The 19071-nt window shown below is 31.6% G+C and overlaps 3 protein-coding genes across 5 annotated transcripts; 2 read left to right on the top strand and 1 right to left on the bottom strand.

Moving 5' to 3' along the window:
- Positions 1 to 31: 31 nt before the first annotated feature.
- Positions 32 to 6302, bottom strand: LOC109546516 (pickpocket protein 28). Of its 2 annotated transcripts, none has more exons than XM_048664068.1 (10): positions 6230 to 6302; positions 5388 to 5541; positions 5079 to 5330; positions 4548 to 4653; positions 4176 to 4321; positions 3543 to 3774; positions 2408 to 2684; positions 1349 to 1467; positions 1155 to 1294; positions 32 to 161 (listed from the first exon to the last, which is right to left on the bottom strand). In XM_048664068.1, the coding sequence occupies exons 2-10, from the start codon at positions 5528 to 5530 to the stop codon at positions 71 to 73; spliced, it is 1506 nt and encodes a 501-aa protein (XP_048520025.1). In that variant the 5' UTR covers positions 5531 to 5541; positions 6230 to 6302; the 3' UTR covers positions 32 to 70. The 2 variants fall into 2 exon arrangements, with proteins under 2 accessions (XP_048520025.1, XP_019773055.1); XM_019917496.2 differs by lacking the exon at positions 32 to 161 and adding an exon at positions 850 to 1097.
- Positions 6303 to 8078: 1776 nt separating this feature from the next.
- LOC109546517 (pickpocket protein 28-like) lies at positions 8079 to 12809 on the top strand. The gene is made up of 9 exons (XM_048664256.1): positions 8079 to 8343; positions 8704 to 8946; positions 9001 to 9133; positions 10309 to 10466; positions 10747 to 10954; positions 11585 to 11855; positions 12067 to 12254; positions 12307 to 12443; positions 12507 to 12809. The coding sequence occupies exons 1-9, from the start codon at positions 8120 to 8122 to the stop codon at positions 12775 to 12777; spliced, it is 1833 nt and encodes a 610-aa protein (XP_048520213.1). The 5' UTR covers positions 8079 to 8119; the 3' UTR covers positions 12778 to 12809.
- Positions 12810 to 14899: 2090 nt separating this feature from the next.
- LOC109546534 (cytochrome P450 9e2) lies at positions 14900 to 19028 on the top strand. Of its 2 annotated transcripts, none has more exons than XM_019917525.2 (8): positions 14900 to 15001; positions 15366 to 15580; positions 15635 to 15798; positions 15856 to 16021; positions 16165 to 16330; positions 16385 to 16547; positions 16605 to 16856; positions 17600 to 19028. In XM_019917525.2, exons 2-8 carry the CDS (start codon positions 15384 to 15386, stop codon positions 18031 to 18033), a joined length of 1542 nt encoding a protein of 513 aa, XP_019773084.2. In that variant the 5' UTR covers positions 14900 to 15001; positions 15366 to 15383; the 3' UTR covers positions 18034 to 19028. The 2 variants fall into 2 exon arrangements, with proteins under 2 accessions (XP_019773084.2, XP_019773085.2); XM_019917526.2 differs by lacking the exon at positions 14900 to 15001 and adding an exon at positions 15013 to 15090.
- Positions 19029 to 19071: the final 43 nt, after the last annotated feature.

Below are 19071 nucleotides of genomic sequence, written 5' to 3'. Positions count from 1 at the left end.
ATTAAACAGTGTATACAAGGAATATGAATTGATAAAAAATAGTGCATTCAAGCAAAAGTTGAGTTGCACCTTAAAAAAAGCATCTTTGAAGCTTTAGCAGGGTTCTCCAAGGCTTCAGTGTATTTTCATTTATTTCTTTGCTTGTTTCTTCGACAATTACTCTAAAAGATAATTTTAAACACTTTTCTGTTCACATTCTTTGAGCGTAAATAAGAAAACTATAGTGCATCCGTTTCCCGATATTTTTTTGGTGAGAAGCGGTATTTCTTTTTTTTTAACTGCACCAACACGTTGAAGAACAAAAATTGCTTTAAATGCTTAAAAAAACACTTAAAAACCACTTTTTTTTATTTTGACTTATTCTATTCGTATTTTATATTTTCACAAATGCTCCTCACAGGCGCTGACGGCATTTTGTAAAATTGATTCTGGTAGTTCTGCTTTCCTTTTTCGTATTTTTGTGTTAAATGTGATTGTTGTGTTCTGTTGATACCTATTCATAGTTTTCGCGACTTTCTATTATGTTTCTCTTTTATGTTGTTTGGTAACGTGGCTTTGAGTATCTCTGCGTCAAAGAAAATTTTCGAAATCCTTAATTCTCTTTTTACATTCGGATTGAATTATATTTTATAACATTCTCCATTCAGGGATAAAAAATGTGTATTTTTGACATTTTGTTATAAAGAAAGCAGACTTCGTAAATGGCACATCGGATTTAAAAGAAAATCTTCAGTTTTCCAGATGTAACTAATTGAAGAATACATTTTCTAGTATCTAGCATATGTTGCAGATAATTTTCTGCAAAACAAACATATTTTTGAGTTATTAATGATGTTTAACGAAAGTGGGTAAATTTAGCGCCTATTTATTGTTCAGGCTCAGTTATAAACCAGCGGCCATATAATCGAATATTAAAGAATAAACGAAGCGTAACAAAATATACAACTTCCATGATGGACAAAACAGAAACTCCCGTAAATAAGCCAAGCAATCCGCCAAAATTGGCGAAGAAATCAGTGAATCCATACAGTTCGTGTCTTTTCGAAGTTACAAACTGAGATGCTTTGAAGTAGAGAGTGAGTTTGGAGAAACTCATTCTGTCAGGAGAATTCACCCAATTAAATCAGGAAATATTCTATTGGAAACGGACTTACTTGCTTTGAGCATATTTTGTGAATTTTTTGTTGTTAGGATACAGTAGTTTAAATGTTTCTGGCCAGTCCCATTTAGCTTGCGTAGTTTCTATGTGATAGGATAAGTCTGAGCAGATTGGCATACAATTGCATCTCGAACCCTATAAGGAAAAACAGGGAATTATTTAGATCTAAGTCATAGATAAATATATCACCTTTGGAGTTTTGGTCTTTTCATCGACCGCATCCTTTTTTTTCACATGCGTGATATAATGTTCAGCATTATACATGCATGGTGCTCGCTTTGAACCGCAAATTTTCGTACCATTTGTCCCTTAAAAAATCGGAATAAGTATGAATTCAGAATATAATTGTTTAATGTTAAACATGTTTCTTAAAAACGATTTTTAAATAATTTCCATTTTAATTTTTGCCACTTTTGTGCTTCCCACTAAATGTCTTTCTTGTTGGTTCTTCAAGTGTAGATAACCAAATGGTCAGTTATCGAGTTACAGGTTTTAGAAAGTGTTCTTCCAGGTCCAAGCATTATTTGTATCGTTGCAAATCTAAGTTATTTTCAGTTATTTTAGAGACAACAAACAACTTGGAGAGGCGTATATCCAAGGATGGACCGAGACACGCTGAACACCCGATGAAGAAAGGAACTGTTTTCTTTTTGTGGTTTCATTAGTTATTTTTTTTATTTATTCCAGTTTTGATTGTATATTCGTCAGATAAATTGAATCAATATCTTTTCAGTACAACCTGATCCCATTTTTAGTGTAGTTTTTTCGGTACTTTAACTCGATTGAGTACGATATTTCTTATTTCTTTATAAACACCCACATTCGAACCCTTGAAATAAGCTGACACATAAAACTACCTTTCTGAATAAATAATTTTTAGCTGATTATATAAATCGTATTAGATAATCTGAAAGTAATCAATTTTGCAAAATTTTTGAAAAAAAAATGTCACAGAAAAACCTAAAAATAGTTTTCTTAATCATTCAATAAAACCTTATTTAGTGGCAGTTCTTTAGACTTATAACGCACACTAAAATTGTTTCGAACTTAATGAGAGGCGTAGCATCTATTTACTTACATCTTCTTAGTTTGAGTTAGATTGCAAAACCAGCTGAAAACTTTTCCAAAATCAACTAAACGAATATAACTTTAATGTAAATTCTGCAAAAATTAGAGACAAATATAAGTGAAGAATTGCATTCGAAACTATTACATACAGCATACAATTTTCAAACCTAATTTACTTACTTGGCATATAAAAGTTGACACACCCACATGTTTTCAGAGTAAACGTGGTCAAGCAGTCCAAATTGCAATTTAGCTGAGAATAAATGTTGAAGTATTTTAAAGGGTTTGTATCTGTCTTGTCAATGTAACATTGCCTTTGATGAAGTTTGTATCGTGCTACATTTTGAGATGTTGTGATTTTGACCGGCTGAAGAGCGCCTAGCACCGTTTCATCGAGCGGTACCCTGAAATATTGATCTCCTACCAAGGGAAATCTCATAGGAGCATGAAGCATCACCTATAAGTTTTACATACAAATACATATACACAATATACAAAATAGAAATATAAAAGAGTCACGAAAATATATCTGTAACACGCATAATTCAAAACCTTTAAAATATTTTGATATGCTTTGTATTGACGTATTGACTTAAATACGGGGTGGCTCACGTCCCAAAACAATCAGTCAACATTAAAATCGAGCAACAATTTACATTGCTTACATTTACAGTGTCGAGTTGGCGAAGACGCAGCTTTATAAGTCCAGTATAAAGAAAACAAAGGCAACAATAGTTAATTTTTTTTTAATTTGTCCAATTTTGCTCTTTGCGGATTAACACACTTGTGATTATCATATTTTATTTTCCTTTCCTGGATTTTGAATTATTTTTTATATTTTGAACATTTTCAGTTTAACGCAGTTTAACAGGAAAATGTAATCAAATGCACAACAATAAATCCGACTATTAATGCGTTTAATTAATTTGTTTCTGGCTGAACCACTGTTGGATTTGCTTTCCAAATGCGAATTTTTGAAGACAAACTCCAGATGGCTGATGCTGTGAAAGGCGAGACGAAAACATTTTTGAATAATAAAATCTGCAGGTCGAATAATTTATTTAAACAAAATTGTCTGCAGAGCTGAAAGTTAAGAGTCTTTCTTTGTATTGTCGTATATTCAAGTAACATTATTGATACAATGTGTACTTTTCATTAAATGATTGTAAACAAGATCTGCTGGATATTTAGGCATTTAATCAAATTAATTAATTAATTTAATAAAAAGTTTCTTCTTCTGCTAGTTAAGCAATAAAATATTATCTTACAAAATTTAGGAGTTTGCTTTTGCGACATTTCATATAACTTACTGTACCTTAAATCCATGTATTCCGTTCTTGCAAACTGGGTTTAGATCGTCCTTATTAGTAACGAGTGTTACTTCAAATGCGTTTTTTACGCCCGCAAAATTTGCTCTCCATGGATAAGTTTCCTCATCTAACTTGATGCCCTGATGATGATTTACTGGCTGATCAACATAGCCCTCCTCCACTTTCCACGAGGATTTTTTTTTAGCAGGATTTGTCATGAAATTTTTAAACTGTACTCTAAAAATGCAATTTTTTCAAAGGTTTCATTTTTACTTTTTTAAATATATTTATTGGGCTAGAGTTTGTACGCATGTAGGAAAAAGTCGGCAAAAAAATTTACCATCAAAAATAAAATTATCGACACTAATACCAGGATTATTAAAAGCATTTATAGCAGTAGCATTAAAAACTAGCTTTGTTGAGATAACTGAGGGAGATTCAATTTATTTAATATGTCGGACGAACTCTTGCTTGCGGGTTTATCTAGTTATATTTACCCTTTATTGGGCATTTGAACGTAACAACAAATTTGAATAAATAAAATACACAAACTATAAGGATCAGTAGGGTATTAAGAAACAATCGATTATTGACGTTTTCATGAAAGTTCCAAGGATTGTGAACTGCAATCTACTTACACGTTTTCTTTAAATAAATCATTTCTGTCCAGCATATTAAACGTATAACAAATTCCTTCGTCTGTTATTATGGGCGTAAATAAATCCTCACATTTTCTAGGAAGTTTCCTCCAAATGCAAGAAGCAAAAATTGTCTTCGGTCTAACCTAGGTAAGAAGTGAAGTCATTTAATTGAAACGAACGTAATATTTACGATTATGATGGTGAACCATTTAATACAGAAAAAAAAAACAATAACATTACAACCCTTTTACAATATGTATTTGATGTATAGAAGGTGTAAGTGCGGTAAAAATCGAGTCTAATGTCGTTTGAGCATCCGGGAGTTTATTGAAAAACAAATCGTTCAGCGTACTTCATTAATTTACTTACTTCGTCCAGAAAATTCAAGAAATCATCAGCAGGTAAAGTGTTGGATCTTCCTGAAAATTTCCAGTTTGAATCACAATTCATGCTCATGTATTCGGCGTATCGTTTCCTGGAATTATGTTAGTTCTTTAAACTGTGCGGTGTTTCGTATGTAAGTTCTGGAAGTTAATTGTGGAGGAAACTGTTTTAGGCGTTTGGTTTTGCTTTTTAGAAAAGAAACAAATTGGCTCAAAACCGGCAACTATAAATTCAGTAAGCAAGAAGAAGAAGTTGTAGAAAATAGCTGGGCCATCATACTATTAGGAGTTGTGAAAAAAATTTGTAATTAAGTTTTTATTAAAAAGTGCTTAAGTTATATTCAATCAAAGTGCATAGTAATATTCAATCAAAGTGCATGAGTTACATTCAATCAATAGTTTTAGTAAAAATTGCCACTATATTTCTATACTTAGAAAAAGAATCGTAAAGTAGATAATTTCTCTTTAAGCTGGATTAAAATTTTAACAAATACGTATGTAATTATATGATTCCTACTCAATTTCTGTTATATTCGCATCGACTTTTCTGCCTTTCAATTTCAGCATAACATCAATATAATTGAATTTTGACGTAACGCTTTTAGTTTCCGGGCAAATAGTGACTGCTGGGAAGGGAATGCTGTCCAGCTTCGTTTCTCTGGTATCAAAACTCACTATTACTGGACTATCATTCCATTTTTCGTATACCAAAGTGATTGAATAGACGCAACCAGCCACCACAATGTTGAAAACAACAAACCACCAAATTCTGCAAACGAAATGCAGACTAGATTGCAATTCACTCGGCCACCAAGGTAGGAAATACCTTTCAAAGTAAGTGCGATCTTCCCCAAAATACCGAAATCCATGAATACTGCTGCACTTGCAATACTCCCTAAAGTACTTTCTCATACGGATAAAAATTAATGGAATTCTAATTTGCTTCATTACGGATGTCGCTTTTGCCATAATATAACAACCTGCAAAGTTAAAACATGGGAATCAATTAAAAGCAAGTTATAATATACTAAAATACTAAAGAGCACATTAGACACCGAGTGTGACGAGCTTGTTCTTATTATTTGGGTACTGTTGAATATTTATCATTGTTCTGTGTAGGATAGTTTTTGCGCTATTCTTATATACAACAGAAAGAAAATAAAAAATACGTTTCTGATTGATGATTTATTGATTTAAAATCAGCTCATTTATTAAAAATAATTTCTTTGGATTATAATCGTAAACCTAATCACAACTTGCATACATATTCCAATTGAAATGAATCAAGAAATGGTGACGATTATTGCTATAAAATTGAAACTCTATTACTTAAGTATTATTTTCTGCTGTTAATGCATGATAATTCAGGGTAATTGAAAAAAGTGAAGTTTTAGTGCTATCGAAAATTTAATTTGGGCGGTCGTCATCAAAAGCGGGAATTGCTGGATTGCAGAAATTCAATAACGCAAGTTGAATAAATTTGCCTACAAGAAGCTCCAAATAACTAAATAAACTATTACTTGAAATGAAATATATGTTTATGTACAAAATCGTAAGAAGTCAAGCAGTAAAGTGGGCAGCAAAATCCTATAAACGCATAATTATTAATGAAAAAAGTGAATATGGTAAATAAACAGAAAATAAATGCATACAAATTCTTAAACTCACCTCTATGAATGTAAATATTTTCACCAGGCAAATGATATTAGAATAGCATCGAAAATCAGCATACAAGGCATTTATCCAGAGCATTCTAGGTAGGGCAGGTAATAAGCTAATTAATCCAGCGCAATTTTACGATATTTTCATTAGTTATAGTACACCAACGAATGATACTATCATTTCAATGGTTTTACGCAAGTTATTGTTGTCGTTTTTCCAGCGGACTTTAAATAAATTAGTATTCTACTATATGCTGTATTTATTTCTCTGTAATAGAATGGTTTATTTACATTACACTCACTGGCTTTAGTCTGAATATTACATGTTAATGGAAATTAATAAAAACGTTATTTGTAAATTTCTATTTTCTATATTTCGATCTATTGGATATGTATTAAATAAAATTTGTGTTTTTTAAAATTATATTAATTTAGATAGAGTAGTATTACAGACAAGGTGACCATCAGAGGATGTGTGTGCTTTGTGTTATTTAATGTAGTAGATTAAGTTAGACAAATGGCTTATTAGTATTAGTAGTACTGTACTAGATTGATATAACAATAAAAAAAAGATTAATTTAGATCGGGTATCGGAAGCTGGACCATGTGCGATTGGTAAACGAACAGCGTAATTTACTTATCTACAATGTGCAAAGTTCAGGACGATTTGAGTTTGAAATGGATCTATAAAGAAATGTTTATTAACCGAAGTGCGTAAAAGCAATTTCAAGCTAGATATCACACTTTTCAATTATTTTTGTGCCTGATTGATCCCATGATTTAGCAGCGAAATTAAGCTAAGCGAAATACAACGCGGACAAGTTACCGAAAATACATTTTGGACAGAAGCTTCAAACTTAAGACTAGTTGGCTTTGATTTGGGCAAAGTTATTAAATTATCTAGAACAGTATTAAATTTATTTATTTATGAGTATGCCGTCAAGATAGAAACAAAGAAAAATCAGTCAATAAATGTATTTAACTTTTCTCGGCAATTAGCACTGTATTTGCTGTAAATTCATATTGTAGGTTCCAAAACCAGACTTTCCAAAGCAATATAAAAATTTCCGAATAATTGGAACTTCAAATAATTATTCTTGTAAAAACGTGCTATTGTATAATAAATAAACGGTAATATATTTTAATTAAATTCGGTATACATGTGGTGTTTTAACTAATGAATTGATGGGATGTGAGCTTAATTTAATCATCCATGAATGGGGCTTGGCCTGTTAATATATGAATGGGAAGGAACACAGTGGTAGAGTAACTTGGTCTGGTAGCAAAAGAACTAAGGGATATAATTTAATAAAATATATTTTCCGAATTCCTAAGTTATTTTTAGACGCAATGGAAACTAAGTTACGCAGTTTAGAATGTCACAATTGGAGATTAGCATTTTTTTGATTAAATGTGGCGTTTATTTGATTTAACACTTCTTCTGTAAATATTGGCAAAAATATATCAGGATTGTCAAATAATTATTACAGATTTTAAGCAAATTCTTTACGTGTTTGTTTGAGCTGAATGTGATCATTTAATTCTTATATTTTATTTTCAGTTTATAGATGTTCTAATTGATATAACTTGATATAAGGCTGAGTGAATTGCGTTTATTGCTTTTGCGCTACTTATCCAGTGCAGCAAAAACTTTACATTTTTTGTCGTTTACTCGTCATTCATTATTTTCTTACTCAGCTTAAGCGCGAAACCTAAGCATGTCCATATTTAAATTTGTATATCCAATTGTTATTGTTAATGTACTGCAGAACAAAACAAATAACTAGAAGTAAAAACATAAATAAACAGTTCAAAAACATTCCTTCACATCCAAACATTTATTTCACAACCACCCTGTACCGCAGACTGAATATAAAATGTAAAATTTAATAACGTGATGCTTCTAATTTATTTTGCATTTAATCATTTCATATTGCATCTGGAAAAGCAATTTTGTCGTAAATTTGCAACCAACAGTCAACCAAAGATGGCCTCTTTACCGGTAGCTACGAAAAAGACATTTCTATGGAGAAATGTGCGAATTTATTTTAGGGAATATTGCGTCTCAAGCAGCATTCATGGAATTAGGTATTTTGGAGAACGGCGCACTTACTTTGAAAGGTAGTAAAATGCATATGAAAAAATGGTTTTTCCAACTAGAAGTTTTCGAATTTTTTTTAACCAGAAAATTTTCGTCTGCTTATCAGACAATAACTTCAACTGTTAGTGTTTTAGAAATCACATAACTACATTCTTATCATACAAATTTCTAAAAAATTTATCATAAAATTATAGTAAAGTAAGTGTATAGTTTCGTATACTCCACTATCATCATCATCCACTTTCTCATAATTATTAATACCTTTTTCTTGTCCAAGTATACGTTAGTAAAATTCAACATGTCTTACTCTTTCATACTTGGATTTTTCGAAATATTCATGATTTTTGGAAAGTTTAAGCATTACTGTTTTTTCATTGTAGAGCATGGTGGTTAATTGTGTTTGCATTTTGTTTGTCGAGCTGTGGATTTTTCATCACAATGATCTATCGAAAGTGGGAAAGCAGTCCGATTATTGTCAGTTTTTCCACACGTGAAAAACCAATCTACGAGATACCGTTTCCAGCTGTTACCATTTGTCCTGAATCGAAATCGGCATCGAAAAGATATAGCCATTCCACGATAATTAAAAGACTAATGCGCTACAGGAATCTTACACAGGAAGAGTGAGTTTTATTTAGATATCCCCTTAACGTTTGCTTAGTTGCCTTCTCTTTCAGATATAAAACGTTTTCTTATATGAATCTGCTTTGCCATACGGTACCCTCATTCATTGAAAGGGGAAAACCGAAAAATATGACTTTTGATAACTATTTTTATTCCGTTGATGATTTCTTCGAAGTTGTTTTCAATGTAAGTTATTCTATATTATATGTATACAACTTGAAAGATATTGGCACTAATTATATCCAGTTCTGCGAGTCAGTTTGGTCACTCTATTACAATTATTTTTACATATTTTAATATTCATTTACTCGAATTCGATACAAGTAAGTTCTCTATGTAAATGATCGCAGAGACAACACTATAAATATATAAAGTTCAAGCGACTTTGTATAACACAAACAGCAAAAATAATTTTATCAGCCATTTACCAACTATTAAATTTATGTTTTAAAGTAATTGTTTTATTATTCAAACTTTTATAAAAGTTTATAATTGATCCTTCGAGATTACTTTTAGTACCTTTTTGAACCAAGTTGAAAATTTTTAAATGAATTATTGATATTTATCTTTTTATAGATTGTCTCTAGCATAAGATTAGACAATCACTTTAATATTTGTAGGTACTTAAATATAAAAAACTGATTTTAGAACACAAACGACTATTGATGTGAAATTTTCAAGGACTAATAACGAAGGTCCCGTTATCAGATTATTATCTATCAAATTATCCGTTTAAAATTTTAACATCCAGGTAATAGACGGGGGAAGTAGAAAGGTGATCTCAATCAATAAGTATATATTAAATGCATACAATTCTTGTTCAGAGACATATTTTTTTATTCATATTTTGCTTTGCTTCTTTGAGCATATTGCATAATTTGAGCAGATATAACTGGGTATAAATGGATATTCGAAATGAATGTTTTTTTAAATATTTCCTTCCTTATTAGGAAAAACTTCAGCTAATCTCTGGTACTTACAGGGTAATTACTTAGAGAGCAATTGCTAACCATCTTAAAACTGATAAAAGTAGATAACTCATGACGATATGCTTAGTTTATTAATTAATTTATATTCGATCATTGAAGAGATGACATATGAAGTAAGATATTGTTGCTTATTTCTTCTACGACCAAAGAAAATCTCATATACGTAAATTGTCTTGAAAATCCGAGTTTTTCAGGCACAGTAATTATAATGCAATAAAATATATTTACTATTTAGGGAATTTAAATTAAACCTCGTGCCTACCAGTAGTAATATAATTATAGTACCTATATTGTAACACGTGAAACATTTCGTAAAATTTACGAAATTTATTTTTTTGATTCGATTCTAGCGCGCTAAAGTAAATCACTGGTTTTCAGGTATCTACAAATATTCTCAAGTTCTTACGTGCTTGCGAATGGATGAATAAGGAATACTCTTGTAATCAATTGTTTGACTTAGTTATAACGGATGAAGGAATTTGTGCCACTTTCAACATGTTAGATACATCTAAAATATATCGAGATGTTGCGTAAGTTGAGATGTAACTTGGTTTCATAACTCTTAATCATTATAATTTTTTTTAAATAAGAAATGTATTCAATAAGATTAGCTTAAAAATAGCAATAGCAAAAAGCAAAGTTTTAAAAATAGACAATTAGATGAATTGTGTTAAATTTAGAGACAAATCAAAGCCTTTATAACTCACCAGGAATCATAAAAATGTTCTAGTCGTTTCTATGCTTCAGCATATTTCAGAAACCTTAGAATATTTTGGATGTTATTGCATTTTTCAATAAGTGCATTTTCAGATACATCCCTAGCATACCATTTCGCAAAAATACAACTTCTAGAAATATTACTTGGACCTTAGATGAAGGATATTCCATAGATGATGATATGCACACATTTCCGAAAAGAGCGCTTTATTCTGGAGCTTCTAGCGCACTCAAATTTAGTATAATAGAAAGCAATGAAAATATCGATCAAGCATGTACCAAATCTTTGCAAGGGTTTAAGGTAAGTCGAAGCGATATTCGGAAACTTAAGCAATTAATAATTAATACGGTAAGTCGTAAATAGTTGTTTCATTTTATGACAAAACTGAAGACCATTTGCAATGCACAAACAAGAATTAGATAATACATTTTTAGTATACCAGCGAATTTCAGTATTCATTAAATAAATTTTAGTTAACCGAAATATCAAAAAATATTCAAAAATGCAATTAAAAATTGGGTTAACAAATCGGGGGGTTTTCAATCAATTTGGTTTACGGAATAAAGACGAAAAATTAATTAAATAAACTAGAAAGAACTGGCATTTCGTATTACGATTCATAATAAAGTGATTGGAAGGAATTTATAATGGAGGTTAACTCTTTAATCGAGATTTAATGAGCTTTTTCTGCTTAAGCTCCTTTCGTGAAAATTACAGAATATTACAAAGAAAAACACCTATGAAGGTGCAACTTACTTGCCCTTGCGAAAGGCCTTGAAGAAATTATTTTCCACGAAGTAACAAAAGCTCGAAAAAGTTCCAGTTTCAATATTCGAATAATAATAAAAAAATCTTTAACGCTTTAAAGTAGATTTCTTGTTTCATTTAAGCCACTTATTGAGCATCATTTATTTTATTTCTTGTTTGTAGGTCACTTTGCACACTCCTACAAGAGTACCAAGACCAAGTCAACAATATTTTAGAGTGCCTCTGGATGCCATTGCAATAACTGCAGTGAAACCCGTAATGGTAACAACATCCAAACGGGTAAAAGATTTCAAGCCGGAAAAACGACAATGCTACTTTGAAACGGAAAAGTATTTAAAGTATTTCAAACTGTACACTCAAAGAAACTGCCAACTGGAATGTTTGAGCAATTTCACTCTTGCCTGGTGCGGATGCGTAGGATTTTTTATGCCCAGTAAGTGAATACAGTAATACAATCAGCTGAATACCTAAAAAAAATTGAAAAATTAAGCAATATTTTCCAATAGCTGCTCGTCAGAATATTGTGCGAGATTGATTTAGGTTTATTTACTCTAATTATATTTTATCTAATCAAATATCCACTGTAATGATGAGTAACAGCACGAGTTATTATCTGCTTTAATTAATTAATAAAAATATTTTAGAAGAAAATAATACGGATATATGCGGCTCACTAAGTAAACTATGCATGGCAGAAGCTGAAGAAATTGTTTATAAGAGTACCATACATCAAATTGATAAAATAAAACCCGGAAAGCAAAGAAAATCAGTTCACGCTGAAAAGGTAAACCGTCTCAACCTTCAACAAGGGACTTCATCTAATGAATCTCAAGTACGCAACGACAAACAAAATTAAATTATGCCATTGAAAAAATTATTTCTAGATTCCCTATTGTGATTGCCTGCCTCTTTGCACAGATCTCAGCTACGAAGTGGAAACCTCCACATCCGCTTGGGATTGGATTAAAATGATTGACGTATATTTCCCTCCGCTTAACACGTCTGTCCCAAGAGAAAAATCGTAATTTTCCAACATCCAAAATAAAATCAATGCCAATAAAATAAAATATTTTTTTACTTGTAGAATATCAAAGACCTCAATGATCATCTACTTCAAAACCAATCATTTCATAACAACAGAAAGACATGAACTTTATGCTATATTAGATATGCTTGGTAGCTTTGGAGGGCTATTGGGACTATTCACTGGTTTCTCCATTTTGTCCTTGATGGAGATTATTTATTTTCTAACAGTCCGAATTATTTGTAATATTAAGCTGTTTGGAAATTGGTCCGGGGAATGCGAAAATGATGTGGAGAAAAACTTACCAGAATTATCATCTCGTAGGAAGTGAGAAGAACCATTAGTAGGAGAAGAAAGTATCGATTTAAGGAATTATTTTGTGAAGTATTATAATCCGCTGCGTGTAGTAGTTCTTCGCAAATTACTTAAGAAATACATATTTACAGATACTTAGAATGCACTTTTCCCTTTGCCTTGACCACGTCCGGTACGGACGGATAACGACAAATAACCGATATTGTCATGTGAAAGATGAAAAGTAAAAGAAATAATATCTTAAGTCACATATTTCGTGCCATATTAAACTGTTTTGAACGTTTGCAAGCCAAGCAAGCAGTCAAGCTGGTTTTGAATTTTCAATTCGTGAATGGAGTACCAAACTGCAGAACTGCCGGTAGAAGAACCCACATACGAATAAACTATCAAAGCTATCAAAAAGCTTAAAAATAACAAAGTTCCAGGAAAAGACAACATACCAGTAGAGCTGCTTAAATATGGAGGAGAAGCACTACAAAGGCAACCACATAGACTTATTACTCTTACTCTCTTATATGGAGTCAGGAGAAAATACCAGATCATCCCTACCTGTAAAAAGGGAGACAGAGCAAATTGTAGTAACTATAGTATAGTTTTAATCAATACGGCATATAAGATCCTTGCAAACATACTTCTGGATCGCCTTAAACCCATCGTAGCCAGGCTTGGGGGACTACCAGTGTGGATTCCGTAAAAATAGATCTACTGTCGACCAGCTATTTGCAATAAGGCAAAAAATACTGGAAATTTAACAGAGTCATTCATCAACTGTTCAGCGACTTTAGGCAAGCATACGATTAGATTCTTATTAGAGTTAAGCTATGGGACGCAATAGTGGAGCTGGAAATTCCCAAAAAGCTAATCAGGCTGATAGGTGTATGTATCAACGGCTTCAGAAGTAGAGTAAAAGTTGGTAAAATACTGCAGATTCGTTTGAGGCATTTAGTGGCTTGAAATGTGGCAAAAAAATATGCGGCTTTCTTATGTACCCTTACCGTAAATTACTTATGTACGTGTGGAAAATACACATCATTCGGACAATATTTTAGATCCTTTAATTTAAATAATTGTGAATTGATTCAAATTCAGTAACAATTAATTGATCGTGATCCGATCTGAATACACTTTGTGTCTACTAAAGAGAAAATCGTTGCTCGTAAGCGTTTAATTTATCGTAAAATATTCTTTTGAACGTATTTAAGTATCATGGATTTTTTGGAATATTATGCTAGAAAAGTGCCAGATTTTCGAAAATTGTACAATTGATATATTCTTAAATTGATGGTATGAATTTTTATAAAAGTACAATTTTTCACTATTTTTCGGGTACTTAGTTTTTGTTCTATTTTTACTATTTGTTTTGATTTACACATAATAGCACGACCGGTGACCCAGGAAGAAAAACATGACCTCCAAGTAAATTGTTATAATATGTAACAGCTATTAAATTTTATTGAATATAAAAAATGCGGAAATGGGTAAGTACAAATGCGTCAAACTTAACTTTGACGCCCTGTATTTCAAAAACCGTCCACTTTTGGAGTAGTTAAATAGTCAAATTCGGTTAAATCATCATGTTTTCACCCCACAACACGTTCTCTGTCGGCGGATTTTGTACGGACATTTTAAATACATCCTGTACTTATTTTATTCAAAAAATTACTTAAAAAATAGCAAGCAAGTTAATTCTTTTCTATAACTCTAAAGCAAAGACTGTAACTAAATTGAAGCTTTCCTATGTACTTTGTTTCTAGATAAGTAATTTGGAGTAAATTATTTATTAAACTGAAATTTACAATCTATAGAAATATACTTATAAGCCATCAAAAATTAAATTTAATATGCCTGAATACAAAACCAAAAAATACATTTCAACATATCACTTTCAGTATATAATATACTTATAAACCATCCAAAAATTAAATTTAATATGCCTAAGCCATCAAAAATTAAATTTAATATGCCTGAATACAAAACCAAAAAATACATTTCAACATGTCACTTTCAGTTTCCGTGAAAGATTTGCCCAAAAAAATTTGCGTAAAATTACATCAAATGCCAAAATTCCCAGAAACCTATAAAAAACAGCTTCGACTGTAATACACTTCAATTTACTGATTACATTTATAAAAATCAGACGCTCTAATCAACTGTAATCAGTCTGAATTTGATATTGTCAGTGTTTGCACAGAATCATCCTTGAATTGTTCATATCAACTCCGACAAGCCGCTGCAATCAGGTAAATGCGATGGTAGATATTTAAAATATTCATTTTTCATCTGGTTAGAATTGTCCTGTTGTGAATATATAATCTGCTGCATCTATAAGGTGATTCCTTTATCTTAAATATACTGATTTTATATTGGAATTATTAATTAAAGAATGTCTGCAACTTTGATAGGTTTACATGTGCATTTTTCGGATAAAATTCATTTTACAAATAAATTAGCCTCGGTAAAGTCAAGTATGGTTTGAGCCTGATCCTTTTAATGGAGCCTTGCTGAAACATAAGCATATGGAAAAACTGAATAATTTTTAACATGAATAAATGAAAATAACATGCAAAGTCTTGGTATAATAAAACTAATTGATATAATTTTTAGCAACGTAAATCTACTGAAATGTGGTTAGCCACTGTTCTAATACTGATAGCCGCTCTGCTATTCTATTTTATTAAACCACTATGGTACTGGTCTAACAGAGGAGTAGCGCAAAGTCGGCCTATGCCATTTTTTGGAGATTCAGCAAAGCTGATTTTTCGAAAAATCAATCTATATGATTTTGTTAAATCGTTTTACGACATGTATCCAAACACCAGGTAAGGCTACCTCAAACATTATTACCAGAAATATAAATTTCTTTCTCGATCTAGTTATACCGGAGTTTACAACTTCAGAGCTCCAGTATTGATGATAAAAGATCCAGAATTAATCAAACAAGTAATGGTAAAAGACTTTGACACGTTTACAGATCATGCCCCATCAGGAGATCCCGATGCGGATCTCTTGTGGAGTGACAATTTATTTGCATTAGCAGGTAGCTGGGATTATAGAATCGCATTAATTTTTTTTATATAAAAGTTTGTATTTGCAGGTGATAGGTGGAAGGAAATGAGAAACCTCATCAGCCCCACGTTCACTACAAGCAAAATCAAAATCATTTACGAGCTAATGGCAGATACTGCCCAACAGTATATAAAACAATTTCAAGCAGGAGAAGATGATTTTATTGAAGTAGAAATGAAGGACGTTTTTTCAAGGTGGGTGACTTAGAAGAGTAGTAGTGGAATTTTAAAGGTCTAAGGAATTTCTGAGTTATTCGCGATTCAGAATTATATTTAGTTACATTTTATAATTTCTCCAAATGTTACTAAAATTACACTGTCTGTATTATCTGCTACAGATTTGCAAATGATGTGATCGCAACTACGGCGTTTGGCCTTAAAGTAAATTCTCTAGAAGAAAAGCAGAATATATTTCATAGAATGGGAGAAAAAATTACTAATTTTAAAGGGTTTTTAAAAGGAATCAACTTTATGATACTAACGTTCTTACCACGTCTAAGTAAGGTAAATGTGGATCCTCCCGAAAAATGAGCAAGTACAGTTTTTCTTATTTTTCAGATCCTGGGCTTGACGCTCTTGGATAAGGAAGCCTCCAAATACTTTCGCACCGTCATCAATGACACCATTAAAGTGCGCGAAGAGAATAACATAGTTCGGCCAGATATGATTACCTTATTATTAGAGGCGAGAAAAAATCCCAGTGAAAACAGTTCGGAAAACGGTAGGCGCTTTTATTTTTCATTAGTCCTGTTCTCAGTTATACCATATTAAAGTTTAGAAACATCTAGAAAAAGGCCGAAGCATGTAGTCAGTATTTCCAATGATCAAATCGCATCGCAAGCAGTCATTTTCTTCTTTGCCGGATTCGACACCGTTTCAACTGCTATGTGTTTCGGGGCTTATGAATTAGCCTTAAACAAAGACATTCAAGATAAACTGCGCGAGGAAATTCGAGAAACTACACCAAAGGTTGGGAGAGTTACTTACGAGCAGCTGCAGCACATGCGATATATGGATATGGTAATATCCGGTGAGTTTTTTTACTTCTTTCTGGACTTGAAATGAGTTTGATTCATTCATTTAACATTCTCTACTTTCTCCAAATTTTTCACTCATCACCACTTGAACGCAAAAAACTGAGTGTTTAATGAAACAATAAAGTAATTTTTGAATAGTTAAAGTAAAGGAAAAACGATATAAAAATGCTCATACAGGCACAGATCGAGCGCCGAAGAACAGAAAAATTTGAAAATTTAAACTTAAGCAAATTTAAAACAGAGTAATGTTTGTAAACAAACATTAATTATTCAATTGATTCACATAGTTCGGCTAAAAAAAGCCATGACAAAATCAACAAAGCTGATTATAAGAGAGGATATCAAAATTTGTAAGTATTTGATGGGAAAATTACATTCAGGAAAATGTTCAGTTCATTCAGGAGTGCAGCAAAATAGAACTTTTTTTCAAAAACTCCGCTTTTGCAGGCAGGCGTGTGGATCATAAAAACGGGTTTATGTCATTCACACACGGAATTAAATATGTAGACAAACGGAAGTAAATGTTGCAAAATCGCATAAAATACCAAAGCAATTTTAATATTCTGAAAATATAGTTTCTTTGCAATAAAACGGAATTGATAAAAAAACGCAACAGTGACGCAAATAAAGTAGACGAAATCCTGGAAATAACTTGCAAACGGCAGAAACAATTAACTTGAGATGATTTAAAACTTGCGTATGATTTTTATTTAAAGTATTGAATCTTTCATTTTAGAAGTTCTTCGGAAGTGGCCACCGTTTCCCATGGTAGACAGAATATCCAAAAAACCTTACACGTTTGAGCCAAAAAACAAAAATGAAAAACCATTCGTATTAGAAGCTGGCATTGAAGTGTGGTTACCCATTTACGGATTACAGAGGGATCCCAAATACTTTCCAAATCCTGAAAAGTTCGATCCTGAAAGATTTTCCGAAGAAAATAATAGCCTTATTATTCCGTACACTTACATGCCATTTGGTGCCGGACCAAGGATTTGCATAGGAAATAGATTTGCTTTAATCGAAATTAAATCCCTATTTTTCAACTTGCTATCAAATTTTGAAATAGTGCCTACTCATAAAACTCCGATTCCCCTTGTTCTTAAAAAAGACTTTCAACTTGGAGTCGAAAGTGGATTCTGGCTAGCATTAAAACGCATCAAGAATTGAGTTCTGGAGATTCACAAGTCATCTTCAGGTTCTAGATGACACCTGTTTTTTTTTTAGTTTTTAGATTGGATTGATTTACTTGAACTGCCGATGGATTTGAAAACTATTTAAATTCACAATGCATACATTGAGCAACATTTTTTAATTACATTATTGTTGGCCCAAATGTAATCATTTTTATCTTATGTAAAAAAGCGTGTTTAAAAGAGAGTTTAAGTTTGTCGATCATATAACAATACTTCTTGTCATTCTCTGAATTCCTTTTTTAACTTTGCATCAAATTATGTTCTCATATATTTGTAGCCTGTATAATTTTCAAATTAATTTATGAAAGACATAAAATTTTTAAGAAGGAAACGGAATCAGTGTTCCCTATGTTTTAATACTCTAATTCCCACTGTTAGTATTCCATAAATAGCAATATGAACTAAAAATATCACAGTATCTGGCAAGAACTTATTGCCTTTGCATTATATATGTCTCGCATTAAATAAATAGGAAAATCCCAGGATGTTATTTACCTAATTAATCACATTTAATGGTCGCTAAAATTGTAAAGAACATTACAACAAAAATTTTATTGTGATATAAATAGAATGCAGAAGTTTGGACTACATCCAGCGTACATCTAATTTTAATTAGTTTATATGGCGTATGTACCGATGTATGTATATTAACGACGAATTGAGTTAACCCGCTGATTGACTTGTCCTAGATAAAAGCAAAGTTAGGAAAATAAGTAAAAACTTTGCGAGCAGATAAAACAAATGTTATCGAATTAATTTTCAATCTGAAAATATAAATGTTTATATCAAAATAAGTTAATTTATGGCTTCAGTCATTTATCATAAATATTATGAGTCTCAGGTACTGCGTAAATCATCCCAAGTAATAATAATATATCTGCTAAATGTCTTTCAATTGAATTGTATTACAGAGGAAGACTCTATTCAAGGTAAAGGTGAAATCTCGAGAAAAACTTTCCAACTGAATACTATAATTCTAATTAATGTTTTTATTGTCAAACGTGAATGCTTT

This window comes from Dendroctonus ponderosae, unplaced genomic scaffold, assembly GCF_020466585.1.
Source record: "Dendroctonus ponderosae isolate FM_Combo_2020 unplaced genomic scaffold, Dpon_F_20191213v2 Dpon_F_20191213_2, whole genome shotgun sequence".
Lineage (NCBI taxonomy): Eukaryota > Metazoa > Arthropoda > Insecta > Coleoptera > Curculionidae > Dendroctonus > Dendroctonus ponderosae.
The sequence above is the reverse complement of the archived record's forward strand: the minus strand, read 5'-3'. Positions and strand labels throughout refer to the sequence as shown.